Source organism: Camelus ferus, chromosome 29 (genome assembly GCF_009834535.1).
Source record: "Camelus ferus isolate YT-003-E chromosome 29, BCGSAC_Cfer_1.0, whole genome shotgun sequence".
Classification (NCBI taxonomy): domain Eukaryota; kingdom Metazoa; phylum Chordata; class Mammalia; order Artiodactyla; family Camelidae; genus Camelus; species Camelus ferus.
In genome coordinates, this window is record NC_045724.1 from 21,222,640 (window position 1) to 21,243,481 (window position 20,842).

Sequence of the window (20,842 nt, forward strand, 5' to 3'; positions counted from 1 at the left end):
CGGAATTTCACAGTGATTAAAAGTGAACAGTGTTTTGGGGGGAGAGGAGACGGAGAGTTCTGTTTTCACAATTTTGTAGTATTTGAATTGCATCCTAAAATTCTGTTATTCTAATGATAAGCCTCACATGGTGAATGTTCTTGCTAACAAGACAATTGATTTGGAGCAAGGTCACTGGGCGTGTTACATCACATATGCCTCTCCATGTCCAATTAAATTCTAGTGGGCTAGCTCGTTATTTTTCTCTACATTGTGCAAATAATTTACATTCTCACTCACTATTTAAATATGAATGTCCTAGTTTTAATCTAGTGAGTCACCAATATATCTTTCTTTATCTACGTATAAAGAATTTTGTTTTTATCCTTGTTGGAAAGAAGGCACAACTGGATGTTTGAAAGCCTATGGACTTTAGTCCTGGAAGCTTCTGGATCAAATATTAGTTCCATTTCTTCGAGGCTGTGAGTTGGGAAAATTCTCAGTGTACTCGTCTGTAAAATGGGCATAATGACAGCCCCCTGGGATGTGGTGGCCCTAGATGAGATAGGGGCCATGGAGTGCTGGTGCACAGGAGGCACGCAGCTGACACTGACATAATTCACCATTTATCTTACTCTGCTGACACAGTCCTATTGATTGTTGATTTCCAAAATGTCAAAAGGTTCATTTAGCTTAGGATAACAATAGTTTGTGAGAATTCCAACATCCTGTTTCCTCTGTGCTCACAAAGAGCGTCTGTCCTTGGGGAATTTGTACTGAGCTTGTGTCTGGCTTGATGTTCTCATTTTAGAAAGAGTAGCCAGTCTGGAGGAGGGGAAACTGATTACTCCCCCACGTTCTGAAGCCTGAGGTTTCATATCCTATGAGCATTTTCTCTTCTGGAAAAGTAAGCCTCCTGGTATAAAGATGTAGCAAGACAGAAAGTAAAGCTCCCTGGAGGCAGAATTTTCAGAGTTGTGTCACGTGGGATCCCGGCTCTTCCTCTGTCCAGGGCTGGTGTTGAGTATTCCCTGAGCACGTGTCTGGCCCAGGAGACCCGCCCCGTGTACCCGGGACACTCCTGATGACCATATTTAAAGCTTTTGACTGGCTTTGCCTTTATTCTCTACTTCTTCCCCACAGCAGCACAAACCCTGAGGGGAGATCTCTCTCTCTCTTTTTTTATTGGTATTTCAAGTCACTCCGTGGGATTCTTTGTAGATAATATATCTTTTTTCTGTGCCAAGTGCACAGAGTGACTTCTTCCTAATGCTTTCAGCATTACACGTATTTTAGTTACTCTGTAAGGATCCCAGGAACTGCCTTTAGCATTTTGTCTGTGATTCCCGCGCAGGGGAACCTGTATAGTGGCCCTACAGGGTGCTTTGATAATAAGCCCCTGCTACCGTGGCTCCTCTCCTGGCTCTGGTTTACGGGAGCTGTGTCACCTTTATGCAGATGCTGTAACACACCAGCTCCCACCGACCTACTTCCTCCACGCACATATGCTTTTTACTTCTGATTTTTCTTGTGTTCGAAAGAAAGGCACTAGGTTCTTTTCTAGCCCCCTTTTCTTACTTCAGTTTTCATCTATAATCATATACTTTATTCCCTTTACAGTTACTCAGCTCTTTTAAAGCCACACGGACTGTGCTATACTTACCCCTTTGGTTAATCTGCATCAGTAGCTCAGTACTTGAGGGGACTGGCTACTTAACTCTTGTAACTACTAGTTTGGCTTTACTGAAGACCCTTTCAAAGTTTCTCTAATTTTTCAATTACTATCTGCTCAAAATCACTGGTGGCTGAAGGCCTTTGTGTCACTACTGCTGAAGCTCATTCAGAAGAATACTGTATTCTAGAGAAAATAAGATTTTAAAAACATTCTGAGAAGACCTCCCTTTTCTATTCTTGGAGCTCCCTTTTCGTTTATATTCGGCTGCATTCCCAGCCTTTGTTTCTCTCAGTGGGTCCAGATCTCTGGAATCAGATGTTCCCATAATCAGTGCTGACAATTTCTTCCCATTTCAAAAATTTTCTAAGAGTAGACAATATTAAATAGTGGAATGATGATATTTAAATAATGGCATGGATTTTAAAAATCTCTTTGGGGTCAATAAGGCAGAAGAAATCTCTGAGAAGAAAAATATTGCTTAAAAAAGGTAGGGGCTAAAAGCAGTTCTAAGAATTTGTCGAAACAGTTATAACCTTTTCCTTATTTTTTTCTCAGTTATCCAATTTTTCTCCCAATGTAAATATTTTTATCATTCTCATTTAAATCTACACAATATTTTACTTTGCTCTATAAATCAAGTGACAAACACTCGTTGACTCTGAAGTCTCTTTATAATTAATTGCTCTGCCTGCTTCTATGGTTTTTAACATTTCCCCTTTCAATATTATTTTCTTTTTAAAAAATAGCCTCTATTTTTATTTTGGATTACTCTTGATATTTTTGATTCTGGGACAGTCTCCATCCCCAAAATGCCATTTCTTCAGAGATCATCTTTATAAATTCTTCTCTCTTTCTGTGAATGACTGTTCAAAGAAAATTGAATCTGATCATATTCTTCCCGAGATGAAGTCCATTCACTGACTCCACATTATCTACCAGAGCATCTCAGCTGGTGTGACCTGAGCAGGTACAGATGTCACCAGACAATTCCCTCATTCCCTGGTGTGTGTGTGTGTGTGTGTGTGTGTGTGTGTGTGCTGAGTACGGCTTGGGGTAGCTAGCCCTCTGGGTGGTCATTTCTTACCGAGTGCCTTATAAATATTAGCCTTCTCTGTAAGTGTCGAGATATAAAATAGGTGGGGAATCACTGGGGTAAGACAGAATCCAAGGTCCCTCAAAGACCGACCCTGCCACTCACTTAGTGGACTGAATATACCCAACTGCTCATCACTTCCTGTGTCATCCAGGCTTTCCCCAGGCCTTGCTGAGTATCTCATGGGTTTTTTTGCTGAGTATCTCATGACATATTTTTGCCAGTATTTTAAATGTGTTTTCTTTGCTCCTTTCCTGGTGATGTAACATTCTTCATACAAGACCATGTTCTCATGCTCTGAGCAGCTGTGCTGGATGCTCTGACTCACAATTAGCCTCTGCTTAACTTTTCTGTGCATCTGATTCACTTTATACAGACCATTATCTGCACTTCACTCTTTCATCATTATTTACATGCCTGGCTCACTTATTAGAATGTAAAATCTCTTAGGAAAGGGACCAAGTCTCATTCATCTCTGTATCCTTATGGTTTAATACAGAGAAGTCTTTCAATAACTGTTTCTTGAAGAAATGAATCAATACATCAACAAAAGATTAGCTATTTAAGCTTGTTTAAAGCCCTAAAATTAAACAATAACATGCTGGATCTGGACGGGTTAATGGAACTCAGAACAAAAAGAGATACGAAAGAAATGCAGAATCCAGTCAAATATTTAAATCTTTCTGAGAAATGGCAACCTATGTGGACTATAGGAAGAATGCAGAATTCCATCACGAGATATGATTGAAAGAAGTAAATGGAATGTCAACAAAGCATCTGAGTCACATGAGAGGACATTAAGATGTTTTGAAGAGTTAGCAAGTATAAAACCAACCAAAAAGAGACTCTTAAGAGGAGTAAAGTCTTCTCTCTACTCATCTAATCAGCTTAGTCCTGGTGTTGTGTTGCTGTTGAATTAATCACATTTGAAGGGTATGGAATGAGCTCTCCTCTTCTTCCACCAACTATTTAAAAAAGCTCTGAAAATCCATTAGTGGGAAGTTATAATCCTCTTGGAATTTACAGCCTGCTTCCCAGCTGAAAATCCTCTAACTTGCAACAAACTCCAGTTGTTTGAGATGCTTATTTATTGGAGAAAGCGTTTCCAACACGAGGGATTGACTATAGAGAGAACAAAGAAAGCCAATTCCACAATTTTAAAACACTAAAGTAAAAATTTAAGATTTTGTGGTCATTGGGATAATCTGTGTTTACTTTGTACGTAAAATCTTTGTGTTTCTTAACATAATCAGATCGATGACGTTAGACCTGGCAGGTTGATCATGCAAAATCAATTCAAAATTTGAATTTGGTAATTAATTTTATGCTTGTGATTTTTAGATTGAAAGACATAGGAACATTTTGCTAAATTTGTGTATATTTAAGAGAATTTAAGATTTAATATATGGATACATTTATTTTATTAGATTTATTGGATTTGCTGGAATAGTTTAAAAACTAGGGAGTGTTTTGTTTATTAGGAGGACTGTTTGAAGGGCTTCTACAGAATTCATGAGTGCAGGTTAAGTGTTTAAAGGACTTTAAATCGTAAATGGAATAGATTATTTAAAGGAATTTAGATTATTGAATTTAAGTAGGTCAAATAATAATTAAAAGTTTAATGGAATATTATTCATTAGAAAACCTTAGAAAGGAGTGAAATTCTGACATGATACAATATGGATAAACCTTGAAAACATTATGGTAAGTAAAGTAAATCAGACACAAAAGAACAAATACTGTATAATTCCAATTATGTGAGGCACCTAGCACAGGTAAATACACAGAGATGGAGAATAGGACAGAGGTTCCCCTATGCACCCCCCTAAATGTTCCCCTTATAACTGCTAACCCCCCCTCCCTTCCCTGCTCTCCCCACAATCCCACAGCAAATACCGCCTCAGTGCCCTCCCACCACCTGCTGTTCTGATGCCCACAGTGGGGTGTTTGCTTTGGACGTGTAAGATCCCCCGTCCATTAAACTGTGGATGTGTCTGTCGCTGACTCTGGGCTCCTCCTTCCAACAGGGCTTGCAGGCTTATGGGGTGCAGAACAACAATCCTCAAACATCCATGTCTGCAAGACTCACAAAACAATGAGCAAGTTTCTATTTTGAGGATCATCCAGGCCTCTTCTGTTTTCTCTCCTTCCCCTGGTGCCCGACCTTTGGGTCATTCTACTTCTCTAGGGCTTCTCTAGACATTACAGTGAGGACGGGAGACTTAGAAATTAACACTCAGACTAGTCAATTTCTCTCCTTTTGTTTCTCTATTAAATTCTTAGGGGTTAGGGGTGATTCTTATTTCCAATTCACATCATTGCTATGGGGATACTACCTTATTCTATTAAAAGGAATTCCTGGGAAGACAGGCGAATACATGAATGCTAGCCTGCAGGAAGCCTCAAGGACAGCAGAGACATGGAATGTTCTTCCAAGAGTCAGGCATCCTTCCAATGAAAAGTTCCCCAAAAGTATATTACCAGGGGTCAGATGGTTGCATAAAGAGCTATCTTGAGATGTTCAGTGGAAAATATTGAACCTACATCTGGGGAGTTCATTTCCTTTACAAAAGCTATCACTTAGGGTTTTCAATGTACATTGCTCCTGCCATTCATATACAACTCAGAGTGGCCTTTGTGAGCTCAAACAGATGTCCCAGTTGCAATTTGCAACCTAATATCAGAAGTAATGCTAGCAACAGATCCTCTGAAAAAGCCTGGCAATGTTTATACAAGTTAATAAACAATGTTTATACATCTTTCGCCTCCTCTCCACACTTCCTTGAATTAAAACCATTCTTTTTAGTAAGTCTAACAAGGTAGTAACAAGCCCACAAGTACAGTTTTCACCAGTGGATGGTTCACAAACAAGATGTTGACATATTTTTATGACTACAGGTTCCAGATATCCTGGTGTCACCGAAATGTTCATAGAGATGGAGAGATATTAAAAAAAGAAATAAAAAAAATGAAACAGATATAAATAGGGTTATTCATTAGAATGAATGATGGAAAGCATTGATCCTGCCCAGCAGGACCCTTCCTTTTGTGAGCTTTTTATTTCATTGTCTTTGACCTGCAATCATAGTCTTTATAGGAAATAGTGAAAGAAGCTGAGAGGTAACTAAGAAGCTGAGTGGCTGGAAATAAATGTTTCCTCAAGCATTTATTACCCTTCAGAAATGTCCGTCAGCTGAAATGTTAGTCCCAGAGAACCACTTAAGCAGTGCAGAGGAGAAGCGGGTAGTTATTAATTTTTAAGGCTGGCTGACAGCTTTCAGTCCAAGAACAAGGCTTAACTTTGCATTTTGAATAATGCAGAGATTTTCATTAGTCAGAATAGAAATCGAAATGATGAATGACACATTGTCTGCCAGAATGCTGTGACATTACATTATCTGTTTGCAGTTACCTTTCAGAAGAAGCTTTCCAGAAGTATACTTAGGTAAATTGGAAGGCTACCGGTATTGTTTGCTTATTTTATGTTTAAAGTTTGTAAAAACAATACGAAGGATGCGTCTTCTGATTGTGGGTTGGTAATGCCATATCCGAAGGCCCGTCCGTTATTGCACCTGAAAGCTAAGTGCTGGCACAAATTGTACTGGTCCACGAGATCATTGCAATTGGTTTCAGGCATTTATTTTTGCTCACATCTGCCTTCTGAAGATTCTGGGACAATGTAATTACCAACTGCACTTTGAGTCTTACTTCTTTCAATAAAAAATGTAAAATTACCCTCCCTTGAGAACTATCAGACTAAAAGGTTTGTGATTGCTTTTCTCTGTCATCTCTCTTCCAGCAGATTATCATGTCAGGTTGGTCTAGGGCATAGTAACTTCTTTTGAGCACCCAAGACCCTTTGGCTCTAAGTATTATTTGAATTGATGGCAACACAGCTACTATATTCAGATGTCTCTTGGTAACTTAATGTATGGCCCTAATAACAAACACTAGAATTAAACCAGTAATAGAATAGGCTGCCAGCAGCCGCTTCAATGCCGGTTTGATGGGCATTGAAATAGCTGATTCAGAGATTTCTATGGAGAAACTTAAGCTACTTAAAGACTGTAAAGTCAATGAAACTGCAGTATCTGCCAGTAACAAGACAATCCACATACACTGACATTATTACTCTGAAGATAGGCTGATAGAAGGTCAAAAACCTTCTACCCAATTTAGATGAGCCTTTTATTCTGCATGTCATTTTGTATTTCCAAGTTTTGTTTAAAATCACAAACCTCAAGGAAAGTCCTTTATATATTTATTCTACTAGAGAAAAATAAGACTATTGATGAATCCGTCTGCCCTCTCACTATAAGGTAGGACGAAGCATTAGCATCGTTTGAGAGCCTCCAACCAGTTCAGTGAGGAGGAGGAGAAAGAGGACCCTTTAGGTACCTACTCGAAAGTGCCTGATAAGGTATTCAGTGGGGATTTATCCATCCGTGTGTCATTTTGGTGGAAGTATTTATTTAGCCCCAATTCTAGTCCTTTTCTTTAGGTCCCAATTCCAGTTGAAATTGCTCAGGCTCACCCTCAGCTGGTTGGTTTTTGGCTGCTCAGGCTGTCTTAGCCGTGCGTTGGAAGCACATTGCTGATTTTCTGTACATTAACTTTGTCAGATTGTGGAACTACGAATGGAATACCTGAAAACACACTTTCCGAAGTCAACTTCATAGTCACAAGGGTTGTCATTACAATCGCACTTTTGAAATGCCAGAAAATTTCCAGCTCATTTAGCATTAAAAAAAAATACCGCCAAGCAAACACAAAGGAGATGATGGGGTATGTTTGCCTGATGAGTTTCATCTCAAGGTTTACTATTTCTTTCAGTTGCTTAAATAAATCCTCATTGTCAGCTGGATTCCAGGTCATATACCAGACACTGTTCCTATTTGGTAGGCAAGCACTCACCAGATCCTTTGGGAGTTGTGTTCTAGAAAGAAGTTGTGATGGCTGGCTAGACACTTACCTTCATTCTGTAAAAAAGAGTCAACTTTACAACCCAGACCGTAATCACAGCGATAGAACCAAACCCCTGGGATGGTTGGGTGTGCTTTGCTTATCTAATAATAACTTACTTTTAAAAAGCAAATTAAACATTTTCTGTAGTATCACACTAGCCCAGAATGGAGTTGTGCCAGGAAGTGCCTTATGCATTACCAGATGCACAGTAAACCCCAGCCGTTAACCTGTGCTGCTAAATCTCCACCATATAACTTCAGGTAATTTGTCTGTTTTTTTTTTTTTTTTGAGTGTTCTGCTAAAATGTGACTACTTAGCTTTTTATCATTCCATTAATTCTTTTTCAGCATCTCTTTTTTTGGGGGGTGGGAGTTAATTAGGTTTATTTATTTATTCTTTTTTAGAGGAGATCCTAGGATTGAATCCACGAGCTCATGCGTGCTGAGCACGTGCTCTGCCACTGAGCCATACCCTCCCCGACCAGCAACTGTTGTTTTTTTTGTTTATTTTTTTTAACATCTTTCATTGAAGGCTGTCATTTTCATTTTCTCGGGGCATTTTATGTCATTTACAGACATGTAGCCATTGGCATAATATATTGTTGTACTGATGTTATCGTTATTAGTCAGATTTCAAAATTCTGCAGCCAGCATGCTTACAACTGGTGATGGATAAAACAACTCTCATTTTTCTACCTGGAAGAAAGTTTAGTCTCTGATGAAAAGTTACTGAGATGATACAACAGCAGGTTTTCAGCGTCTGTGTCTCTGGGCATCCTCCCACACCCCTTGGACTGAGAACTTTCATACTTAGTGCCACCTTACTTGTGAGCAGTGTACCTTACGAGTGTCTGGTTGTAACTTTACTACGCTGATTTCAATCATTTAAAATGCCAAAGAGAAACGATTTCATCGCCCTGTAACGGTTAGTTGTGGAAGCAGTATCTCATCTAAAATAACCCCACAGGTAGACACAGGAGTACTTACAGGTGTCCTCTTCTTCCATGAAAATACTGATCACATAACAGGCATACACAAAACCAACCAACTGCAAAGGAGAAAAAAAACACCTTAAAAATCTAGGACAGGTGTCCATGATTAGAGAGCCTATGTAACCAACAGATGAAGAACACACAGCAGTATCACCCATCAATTTGTAACAGGAAAAAAAAAACCTTTAAAATTTTTTATGCTACTTAAATGTTTTAAAAGAACAGCTGTGGTTTTAAAGAAACTTTTCATTTCTACTTGGCTTTAATAGCTTTCTAAAACAGTACAGAGAAATGGGAAAAACTGTAGATGTTTCACTTAGGTTTTGATTTGGGGTTTACAGTTTTTATATTTTAAAATCACCACAGATTATTCAGAACATATATTTTAAAGTTTTGACTATTTATAGAGCAATTTGTAGCAACCCTCATTATTATTACAACTGCTTTAATGTTTAATAACCACAAAGGGAGTCAAAATATGTTCATTGCAAATTAAATACCAATCATTTACTTAATTATTTAAAATGCTCTGAGAATATACACTCTTTTTAAATGCTAAATTGTTTTGTTAATTATATCATAAAGAAAGGCATTATCTTTCAGGTCATTCCTCATAACGTGAGAGAGAAGAGATAATTTACACTTCTGGTACTAAAGGTTAAAAGAATAAATTCAAGGGCTAGGCTGGAGACTTTCTGGTTTTTCCCACTGTTTTCTGCACTTATTCTGCTGAGAAGATGACTTTCATTCTATGGAGCCAGAGACACTGCAATTTCTGGAGGACAAACTTGTCCATGAATCTAGTCTAGTCTAAAATTACTCCAAGTACTTTGATGAAAAATAGATACTTCAAAATAAGGTATAAAGTCTGTCCTCTTGCCCTTCTTCCCTGCACATCTGCAAGTTGAAATCAGACCCAAGCTGAGGAGGAGAGTTTTTAAGTGGATGAGAGTTTGCACTGGCCTGGGCTGGACTTTTAAACATCTACGAGGGACCAAAAGACCTACAGGTTCTGCCTGAAATGTGACCCAAAGGGTGAGACAAACTATGACTATGGAACTGAAGGGCTGGTAGGAGAAGGAATAAAAATTGCCTTTTGATGATATTCTACTAAGTCCAGTTCATTCCATAAACCAGTTGCATAGAGAAGAAAGAGATGGCCCATGAGCCTATAACTAAGAACTTTCTAAGGGATTTTTTCCCCAGTCCTTTATATTATAGTTGGTGAATATCCCAGTTACGTTCTTATGACCCAAGTCAATACTTATCAGAAGCTTATTAATAGCTACCCAAATTTGCACAATTTAAAGTTACTATAATGCATTTAAGCAATCTCCTACTATTGAAAGTTGTTCTCCAAGTTTCTATATTATAAATACTATTATAATGAATAATAATGCCTTTCCTATAGTTTGGATTTTCTGATTTCCAGAGATGCCATCAATATTTTATGCCTTTTTTACACATTCTTAAATTGCTTTTCAAAAGGTTTGTTTTATCTTTTATCCTACGATAGCACAGAATGACAGTGCTTGCTTTGTCATGGCCTTAGTAGCATAAGATTTTTCATTTAAAAAGTATATGCCAGCATAATAGACAAAATGACAGCTCTTCATTTATTTCATTTGCAATAGTTATATTTCACATGGAATATTTTCATATTTTGTTACCCACTTATATTTTTTCTATTCTGAATTATCTGAAGAAGTCCCTTTTCTATTTATTAACTTCATGCTATTTTCGTTAATTTGTATGAATCCTTGTGGGGTTTGTATACTGAGCCTTTGTTATATTTGCTGTAATTTTTTTTTCCTCTTTATCTCAGCAAGTGATAGTAATGGCTTCATAACTGAGGGGTGTTTTCTTAGTAAACTGTATATTGGAAGGCATCTGCCAACAAATAACTTTCTGGTTTCTTAGCAGACTCTATCTTAGGGGGGGTGTGTGTGTGTGTGTGTAACTCAAGAACTTTCTTGTATTAACTCTGATGCTGCTGTAATAAATGACCACAAATGCAGTAGACTAAAATAACCCAGATTTATTATCTATAGTTCTGGAGGTCAGAAGTCTGATAACGGTTCTCATTGGGCTACAACCCAGGTGTTAGCAGGACAGCACTCCTTCTGGAGTCTTTTTGTCTTTTTCAGCTTCTAGAGGACACCTGTGCTCCTTGGCTTATGATCCCATTTTTCCATCTTCAAGGTCAGCAACCTTGAACTGAGTCCTTCTTATGCTGCCATGTCCCTGGTTCTCCCTCTTCTGCTCCTTGTTCCACTTTTAAAAACCCTTGCAATTACATTGGACCCACCTGGATAATCCAGGATAATTTCCTCATTTTTAAGGTCACCTGATTAGCAACCTTAATTCCCTCTGCAACCTTAATTCATTCCCTTTTGGAGCTTAAGACATGGACGTCTTTGAGGGGCCATTACTCTGCCTACCACATCCGTGAACTTGTATTTTAGGTTCTCTGTAAACCTCTGCACAATTTAAAACACAGTGAAGAAGGAGAAGTGATACTGAAGAAATTATTTACGTTTTAATGTATGAAGTAAAATTATAGCATCCTGATTAAAAAAAAAAGAAAGAACTACAGAGACATGAATGTGGAACCAAGTATTATCAACACAGATCCTGTTTCAATCACAGTACAAATGCAATAAAAAGTTCTTGGAATTGAAAGAACATTTATAATAGCTAATATGCATATTTGCTTATCATGTGCTGAATAGTGTTCTAAGCTCTTCTCATAATAATCCACATAACCCTCAAAAGAAACCTAGCAAGTAGCTGCTGTGATGATCTCATTTTAGAGATGGGGGAACAAAGGCAGCAGAAGTTCAGTGACTTACCCAGTGACGGGCACCCAATTTAATTAGCTAGTGAGAGGCAGAACTGGGGCTCAAACCCAGCCTGTCATTGGTAGTGTTTGCCTGTGAAACTTTCCCTCTTAAAAAAATAAAATAAACAGTCCATCAAAACAAACAAAAAAAGTAATTTCAAAATAAAGTTTCAGGCTAACTTCTGAGTATGAGTAAGGTTGTGACAAGGCTTAGTGTTGTATTTGCCGTCCCCTCCCTCCCAGCGAGGGTCTGCAGACCCACAAGGTTGCTGAATCGTATACCATATCAGAAATGATTATCTGACATTAATTAATAAAGGGAAATGCAGGTCATAAAAAAACCAACTTGAAAGGAAACTTTGAGAAGTCACTTTGCACATTAATCCGTTCCTCTCAGGAAATGCCATCTTCTAATATTGGGGAGAAAACTACTCTCAGAAATCCGGTGTCTGCACCTCTAGTCTGTGTTTTCACACCTTTGCCATAAATGTGTATCGACAAGCAGAACATAATTATTTCAAGCAGTTCTGATCTCAAATACATAGTTTCCTGGACAATTTAAATTTTGAAGATATTGTCTCTTTAATTTCATTAGATCATCATCGTTTCCACTTTGTACTGTAGCCGACAGTTTTATATGAGGAGGAGGGTACATGTCAGCTCTGCCATTAAAAAAAATTTTTTTTCCATGCCTGTGTCCATAATTTGTTTTATTTTCCACCCATTGATTCTTGGAGGAAAAGTTTTAAGCTACACGATCATTTTCTGAGCATTAGTCTTCTGAAAACTAGGCTATATAATCTGTAAACCTACTTACCTAGCACATAAGTTAAATCTCGCAAATCATTATTTTTTCATCTAAGTAGGTGAAAGATAAGCCGAATGTTATTGATTGATTGATTGATTGATTGATTTATAATCATTGTACAATGTTGTGTCAAATTCCAGTGTAGAGCACAATTTTTCAGTTATGCATGAACATATATAAGCCGAATGTTTTGACTGAGTGCCGCAGGACTTTTTAGAAAAAAGCTAAGGCCTTCACGATAGCTCAGTACTACAATGAATATTATTTTTCTACTTTCCTAATAGACTACAAATCTTTAGAAAAACATATAGTACTTCTACCTACACCTTTATGTTGATCTGAAGTAAGATAAATCATTCTTTTGTCTTCATTGTTATCTTTTAAGGTGGCAATGGTGTCTAAAGTGTGGATTAGCATATTATTAGCCTCTTTGACAGGGAACGTACTTTGGTGTCTTCTAATATTAGCTCATTCCACTTGGCACGCTGGGTCCATCAGCATTTACTGGTTGGCTCATTGGCATTTACTGGAAGAAAGGCCAGAGGATTGATGAGAAGGACCCTTGAGAGCAAACTCAGTCAACTCAATGTTGAAGCACTGTTTTCAAACATCAATATGTAGAGTTAATTTGATAGGGTTGAAAAAATCCCATCCTGAGAGAGAAGTTTTCACTGAAAACTAAGTCTGCCTCACTCTCCTCTGGATAAGATGTCTGGAAAATAGTCATTGTTAATGGCTGTCCCGTAAATTGCTTTGTGACTTACTTATACATTTAAAGATACAAATCTAAGCAACCCATATAAGATAAAATTTTTGTGTGCGTGGCAAACTTTTTAATGATTCTAATACAAGTTTCCTTCTAGGTTAAACAGAAAGGGGTTGACCAGATGGCTAACACTAAAGAACAAATGTGAGTTAGGTAGCCCTGATCTCATCATTTGAGTAAGTGCAGTGGAAATTCAGGGAGAGGTTTGGGGTTAGGATGAGACACTGAGCAAGTTAGAACTGCGTAAGAAGATGATCACGGATGTACGTTTATAAAGGCAAAAGGGCCCAGCTCATTTGAATAATCTTTTTAAAGTATGTTTTTACTCAACTTTCATTTATCTTGTATTTCTTCCCTGTGTCTTAGGACCATGGATTATTTTGAAATTATTGTTAACTCTGAAAAGATTAATTGTCTATGTACTGAAGATAGTTGGTCAATATGTTTATTTTTCTTTTTCCAAATGAGTCTTTTGACTAATGGAAAGTAAGATCAGCTTCTTAATTATAGTGACACCAGGTTTCCCTTCCCTGTTCAGTGAATTTTTTGTTGTTAATGAAATGTGGGACCAACCAGTTTTAAAATGACAGCGCAATGCACAGCAACAGAAAAGTTGTCAGGTCCAATTGTTTACTAATGGACTTTAATAATATCTTGATAGATGAAAAGAAAGGAATTTTGGCCAAGTAACTGAAATGTACAATGCCATTAGCTGGAAACAGTCAGATAAAGACATGCCATCCTAGAAATATTAGATCATTGTCCAGGCTTTCAAACAGAATTTGCCAGCCATAATCTCAATATTATAACAAATGAATTAATTAAAATATATCCTTTTACTTTTGCTTTATTGATTGGTATTCTAATAAAATATTTATGGCCAAAATTACTTTTGCTATCATGATTAAACAAACTGGCTGTTTAATTAATAATGTTATTCTCATGAGAACGTGTCTAGACATCATGTTAATCACTAATTTGTAGATGGCTGACTGTTGAGTAGTTCTTGGTTTCCCAGAATATGAGTTGAAATAGTCCCTGTGGCTTTCTGCTTATCTCCAAGAAATGGAATAAAATGCGTTCTTGCCAATAGCAAAGACACACAAAATAAATAACAGCAGGGTAATAGTCCTGATTACGTCTGCTTTAAATAAGGGTTTGAAAGAGTCATTCATTTTAAAGACACCCTTTTTCTCTTCCATTAAAGCCGTCCATCTCTACAGTGATAATGTTTACACAATTTTCTCCTCCGTACTGTAAATTCTGAGGGCATAGATTCCATCTTTTTCAATATGTTAAATAGATGCAAATGGCAAAAGATTAGATTCCAACACCCTTTTATGTGAAGGGATGGATTCATTTTTATAAGTAGGATTCGTTTTTTTTTTAATTGAAGTATAGTCGGTTTACAACGTTGTGCTAATTTCTGGTATACTCCAGTGATTCAGTTTTATGTATATATGTATAATATAAAGACCCACATATATATATACATATATTTACATATTTTCATTATAGGCTATTACATGGTGTTGACTATAGCTCCCTGCGCTACATACAGTGGGACCTTGTTGTTTATCTATTTTATATATAATAGTGTGTATCTGCAGATCCCGAACTTAAGGCTGATTTGTCTTGGCCGCAGGCCTTGTGTAACGATTGATGGGAATCAGGTTTCACACATGCAGATGCTAGGATGACACACGCCTGTGTGTCCTGCTAATTGTGGGTCTTAGTAAGAATGAATCCAAAAAATGAGTCATCCCTAAGAGCATGAGTGTCTCAAGGGACCAGTTTGGGGTGACATGCATGGGTAAGAAGAGCCCATTTAGGGATTTCAGAGAGAGGAGCTCATTCCAGCATAAACTTAGGTGAGAGAGTTTGTAGGTCTGAGGGAAGCCAAAAGGATTCTTGAACAGAAAGAACTCTCCAACTGCTCTCGCAAACCTCCCGGCATTCACACCAACAGCGAAGCCCTAAAGCTGAAGAGAATCCGTAAGGAATGACAGAAGTTTCTCTAGTTGACCCACAGGTTCTAAACTGCTTTCTGTTGGTTAATTTTTTCTCAAGTCCAAAATGACTTTGTACAAGTCTCGGCCAAAGCTGTCTCCGGGAGGCAGGCAGAGGCTGACACGCCGGGCTCTGTGCAGGGTCAGGTCCCTAGGAAAGTCATTAAGCGGAACGTCTGTGAGTAGAAAGCTTCCGTATGTAATTTATTTGGGTTAAGGTGTTACGTTGCTTATAAAAAAGGAAGGGCTGCCTCACGTCCAGAGCTGTGCAGCGTCTGGGGTTTCACTCCGCTTGTAAGCTAACAGGTCAGCCTGCTGGCCTTTCATGGGCGCTGGCCGGAGACAAGGATGTCACCATTCACAGCGCAGAAACCAGCACGAGCCTCATGCCTCTTTGCTGTGTCCCCGCGGCCCTTGGGCCACGATGGAGCCCTGCGCATGCGGTGGGCTGTGTTCTGCGAGAGAAACGTTGGGTCATTTTAGGCATTTCTCTAAGTCAAGAAAAAGTCAAACAATAGAGAAATGAGCAAGGAACACAAGTATCTAGCCACAGAGAGAGAAAGAAAACTGACAAACTGTGGAAGGATGTCAGACATCAGTCATACATTAAATGCACACTAAGATTACAAGAAAGTCATTTTGTCACCCAATTTTGCATCTTTTTTTTTTATTTTTGTGGGTGTGTGTTAGGGTGTCAGATATTCTCATATACTACGTTTGGAAGAACAATTTGGCAAAAACCATTATACTCTTTCGCCTTGTAATTTTACCTGTAAAAACCCGCTATGCTGAAATATTTTTTAAATCTCTATAATGATTTTTTTTTGAGCTACTTTTATAGCAAGAGGAAGCAAGCCTCCTGTTTGTCAGGGGTGGGGTGGGGGAGCAGTTACCTCATCCCTAAAGGTTGCTTGCTGAAAACACAACTCTGAGAAATTGCTCAGGTAAAGAGCAATGATAAATTTGGAGGTCATCTGTGTGTCTGTAGATGGCACTCACAGCCACGTGACTGGACTAGATCCCTAAGTCAGTGAGTGAAGGCAGAGAAGGGATCCAGGGATGAAGCTCTGGAACAAGATGACACTTGGGGGTTGGAGAGAAGCCCCGCCTCCTGCAAAAGAGACTGAAAAGGACTGACTCAAGACCTATACAAGAAAGAGATACAAGACAGGGAGAGCGATCAGCCTCCCTAAAGGACTGTGCAAGGCCGAGGGCAAGGAGCACCGTGTTACTGACCACTGGGTTGAGCAAAGCGGAGGAAATGGGTGACCCTGATGGGAGTTGTTTTGATGCAGGGTGGGGCAAAAATCTGATCGGAGTGGGTTCAAGAGAAAAATAGGAGGTGAATAACTGTTTCAGGGAAGGGCATAGCTCAGTGGCAGAGCACGTGCTCAGCCTGCACGAAGTCCTGGGTTCAATCCCCAGGGCCTCCATTTAAAAAAATAATTACATAAATAAACCTAATTACCTCCTCCGCATCCTCCTCCCCTAAAAAAAGACAAAACAAAAACCCCACAACTGTTTCCAGGAGTTTTGCCTAAACGGGGCATAGGGAAAGAAACAGAATCTGGAGAAAGATGAGGTTTTTTGTGTATTTGGTTTCGTTTTTAAAACTGGGCATGACTACAACACGTTTGTTTTCTGATGTGAATAAACTCTTTCTTAAAACATGATTTGCATTCACATTCTGGGGCAATGGAGAACAGACGTCATCCTCCCCTCCCCAGCACACAGACGCGTTTTGTCTGCTTCCAAGCCCTCAATTATCCTGCCTCAGCCTGGCTTTCAAGACTTTTCTCACTCCTGTCTGCTGTGAGCCTGTGTTCCAGCTCCCTGGGCACACCCCATTCTCTGCCTGCCCACGACCCCCTAACCTGTTCTCACATCTCTGTTTGCACAAACCCTCGCATCCTTTCAGCCCTGTTGTTGAGGTCACTTGCTCCGACCTCCCCCATGGCTGCGACTCTTGTCTGAACTGTCTCCACACCGTGTTGCTCTCTCTCTAATGGCAGTTCCCAGGACTGCCTGTATGTGCGCTGGTTATCTTTCCAGTAGATCCTGGAGAGCAGGACCCTCCTGAGAGAGCTGACGGAGTGGCCACATCCTCTGAGATCCTGCCCGGGTCCCTGCGCCTTCCCTGACTTTGGTCCAGCCTTGCATTCCACGAGGAAGACACGGCTCCCATGACTGCACACATCCCTCTGCCTGCCTGTCTCCACTGCCAGGCTCCTTCAAGGTGAGAACTCTTTCTCAGTGCCACTTTGCATTCCTGCCACAGCACCTGGTACAAAGAAGGTACTCATTAGATGCTTTTGGGTGAATAAATGATGAGAAGCAAGGTATTCCAAAGCAAAGCGAGGCAGGGAAACCAGTCTGGCTGAAACACAGTGGGTGAATATCAGAATTCCAACACGGTGGCAATGCAGAAACTCCCACACGGTCCCTGTGCCCCTCAGCCAGCTCTGCTCACGTGCTGCAGTAGCCCTTGACTCGGTAAGTTCCATAGATTTTTGCTGCTTTGCTTTGACACCTCCTGGATCACATAACAAACATGAGAACAAGACAATGACTGTCCCATCTTAGACGGATGGATGAAACAAACATGCAGAAAGAAAGGGATACTGGGACACGAGGCTCTTGTCACTTATGAGTTAACTGTTGGCTGATTCTGTATGAAATCAAACTTTTGAAGTACGTTAAAAATAGCTACAGGAGTTCCTGAATACTTGCTGCTGCCTTTTCTGAGGAGAGGAGAATCAATGTGATGGGATAATCATTTTCCAGCCACTTGATTGAAGAGATACAGTGGTTTTTTAAGGAACGGTAGTGCTCCAGCCCTCGCAGCAAGTCCAAATGCAGCCTGCCCTCTCAGACATCAGGATGACAGACAGCAGACTGTCCAGATGTGCGACACATGGTTGCTAATTTGGGAATCTTCTGGTTCCCTCTACTAGGAGGGGTGAGGGGTCAGCTCTGTGCAGTGGCTCACCCCCAGTTTTGGGCTGGGCGGCGGGCAGATCCTTCCTTTGCAGGGAGTCATTAAAACAACTCCGAGACTGAAGAACAGGCAGCAGGTGGACGGTCTCATCGCACAGTGCTGTGTGGACACATTGCTTTCTCTGTGGCTCCCAGGAGGGCCTTTTCATGCAACTGTCACCCACATCCATCTGTTTTCTCCTGTGTGCCTGGCAGAACAGAAGCCTAGGGTCTCAGGATCCTTGGGGGAGGAGGTCCGAGGAGACACTGGCTTCTCATGTATTTGGATCACTCTGGGGACAGTGTCCTCGTAACCCGAGTAATTCCTCACCTATTTGTTTTTTAATCAAGCTGCTCCTGCTTCTTCAGGAATCCAGAATTAGAGTTATGTCTGTTTATGGAAGGTGTCCTTCGCCAAGTGAAGCCTGAAATTATCTGAAGGCATTTGGTTCCCTGTCCTAAGAGTCCCACTGGCACCCTGGGCTCCAAATGAATCAATGAATATGGAAATAAGTTGCTTTCTCCGCGATGACCATAAAAATGCACAGCAGCAACAGCACCGCGTTTGTTTGGGCTTCGGGGATTTATTACCCTGATGTGTATGAGAAGCACTTGTGTGGATAGTCAAAATGGAAAACAAATGGCTTGCTGGCTTCTACCAAGGAAGATAAGCTTTTTAACGACAGGGTTTTGTGATGCAGACGCTGCACAAGCCAGCTCAGAGGACACAAACGTTACTCTGACTTGCCAAGGGCGGGGCTCTCCGCGCGTTTCCCGCATGGAGTCACGGAGGACTAAGAGCAAACCAACCAACCAGCCACCCGACCTCTTGAGGTTGATCATTTCATCTGCGACCTTTCCAAGTGTCCACTGCCAAGCTCAATAACTCTGCAATGCTACCGTGTAAAACCTGGTAGGGTCATAGTACCTGCGCTACAAGGTAATTTGAAGAAAGATGTTTCTATGAAGGAAAATGTCTTCTAGTTCTTACCCACGTTACAATCCTCACTGTAAAGCTGAAAATGAATAGTGTAACTGTGAGATGAACATAAGTGTAGTTTGAAGATACGGACTTCTTTTTGTGATGGTGCCGGAAGGTGGTGGGTAAGTTCGTGGGTGAGCATACCCGTCTTTGTGGAGATGGGGACTTATTCCAAGTTACCCCAAGCTCTGTCTCCTCCATCCCTGACCCTCTGAAGGAGTCAGGTCCAGGTAACTGTAGTAGAAGCTGGGCTTCGGCAGGAGCCCTCCGCCTGTGTCCACTCGGACTGGCCTCCGACTTGCTTGTTCCATCTCTGTCCCCGTTCCCATCTTGAGCTGTTTATTCCACTCTCTAGCAACTCAGACCTCTTGTTCTGATGACTCATTTTCCATCTGCTCCCTGGCTTACTAGAGAATATTGACTCTTTTTGTGCCTTCAGGGTCAAGGGTGAGCACCCTCTGGTCTCAGGAGAGACAGTCTTGCCAATATGCACTCAAAGCCACCTGGCCGCTGGACCACGCAGCCCAACAGTGGGATGTGTGTCTCCAAACATTATGTGTTGAGAACTGCAATCCCCAGAGCACCCACTGGGAGGCAGTAGACGGCAGAGCAGCTGTGCTCCGAGCCCCAGGCTGAGGCCGCCAGGCACTGCCCCGCATACAGATCTGCATGTCTCTCCACTGCCCCCTGCTCTCACCGAGGACCTGGCTCAGTCAGAAATGGGGTTATTCAGGGGCCATTAACAAATGGCAATGTCTGGAGCCCTGTCTGTTGTGGACACTGCTTCTGCCATCCAGACAGTCATGTAACCTCAGTAGATGTCTCAGCCCCTTGCAGCAGATGGAGTTGTACACGGACATACAGGGTTTATGGCTCTCAGGAGAACCCAAACGAAAGACAGGCGTTCTTTTGCTCGGGAGTATCTACTGAATTTGAGGGGAGACATCTTGCAATAGAAGTCTGCTTGTCTGTGATCAAATGGGGTTTCACAGTCTTCTTTTAATATTTTTAAAAAAACCTTAATGACTTAAAAAATTTTTTTAATGAATGTACCGGGGATTGAACCCAGGACCTCGTGCATGCTAAGTGCTCTAACACTGAGCTATTACCCTCCCCCAATTTTCACAGGCTTCTTAATTTGTTTGAGGGACATTTTGAGAGTCCCACCTAGTGACATGTGGCAGATGCTATGATCCATTTGGCTGAATTAGCATATGGAGTCAATTCCACCTAATTTCACCTTCTTGAACAAGAGTCAGAAGGAGACTGATGATGCTGTGGTCTCATTCTGGGAAGGCCCCAGGGAGTTCTGTGTGAGAAACCAGCCATGGTGCCCAGATGCACCAGCCTTTGTAACTAATGAAGCTTTGAGTGAAGCAGATGTGCAGCCTGGGACCTACTTCACAGTCGTGCAGCAGGTCACCCACCCTCCCCTCAGGGTCCAGGGTGGGGGGATCTCGTGTCATGGACCATCTGACCTCCCTGGATGGTCTCAGTGAAGTAAGTGCTGTCTACTCTATACATTGCTCACCGCATGCCCTGTGCTTTTCAAATGATGATTTAAACAGTCAAAAGCATTTTTTAAAAGCATAAGTACCAGGTTTGAGTCAAAAGCATAAAATAATTCTAAGATGCTTGTGTCTAATTATCTGGAGTTTTAAAACTGGATATTTTTCCAATCCAATGGACAACAGTCATCATTATTCCTTATAATATGCTGAAATCATGAGAAGGGAGACATTTTTCCACTAATGTT

General features: G+C 40.5%; 1 protein-coding gene across 3 annotated transcripts in view; it reads right to left on the minus strand.

Annotated features, from left to right (window-relative positions):
* The window catches only part of NKAIN3 (sodium/potassium transporting ATPase interacting 3), a 409,270-nt gene that overhangs the window by 18,148 nt on the left and 370,280 nt on the right, over positions 1–20,842 (minus strand). For all 3 annotated transcript variants that reach the window (XM_032470214.1, XM_032470215.1, XM_032470216.1), the window contains exon 5: positions 8,699–8,759. In XM_032470214.1, the coding sequence (XP_032326105.1) occupies positions 8,699–8,759 (61 nt within the window). The remainder of the gene's footprint in view (positions 1–8,698; positions 8,760–20,842) is intronic.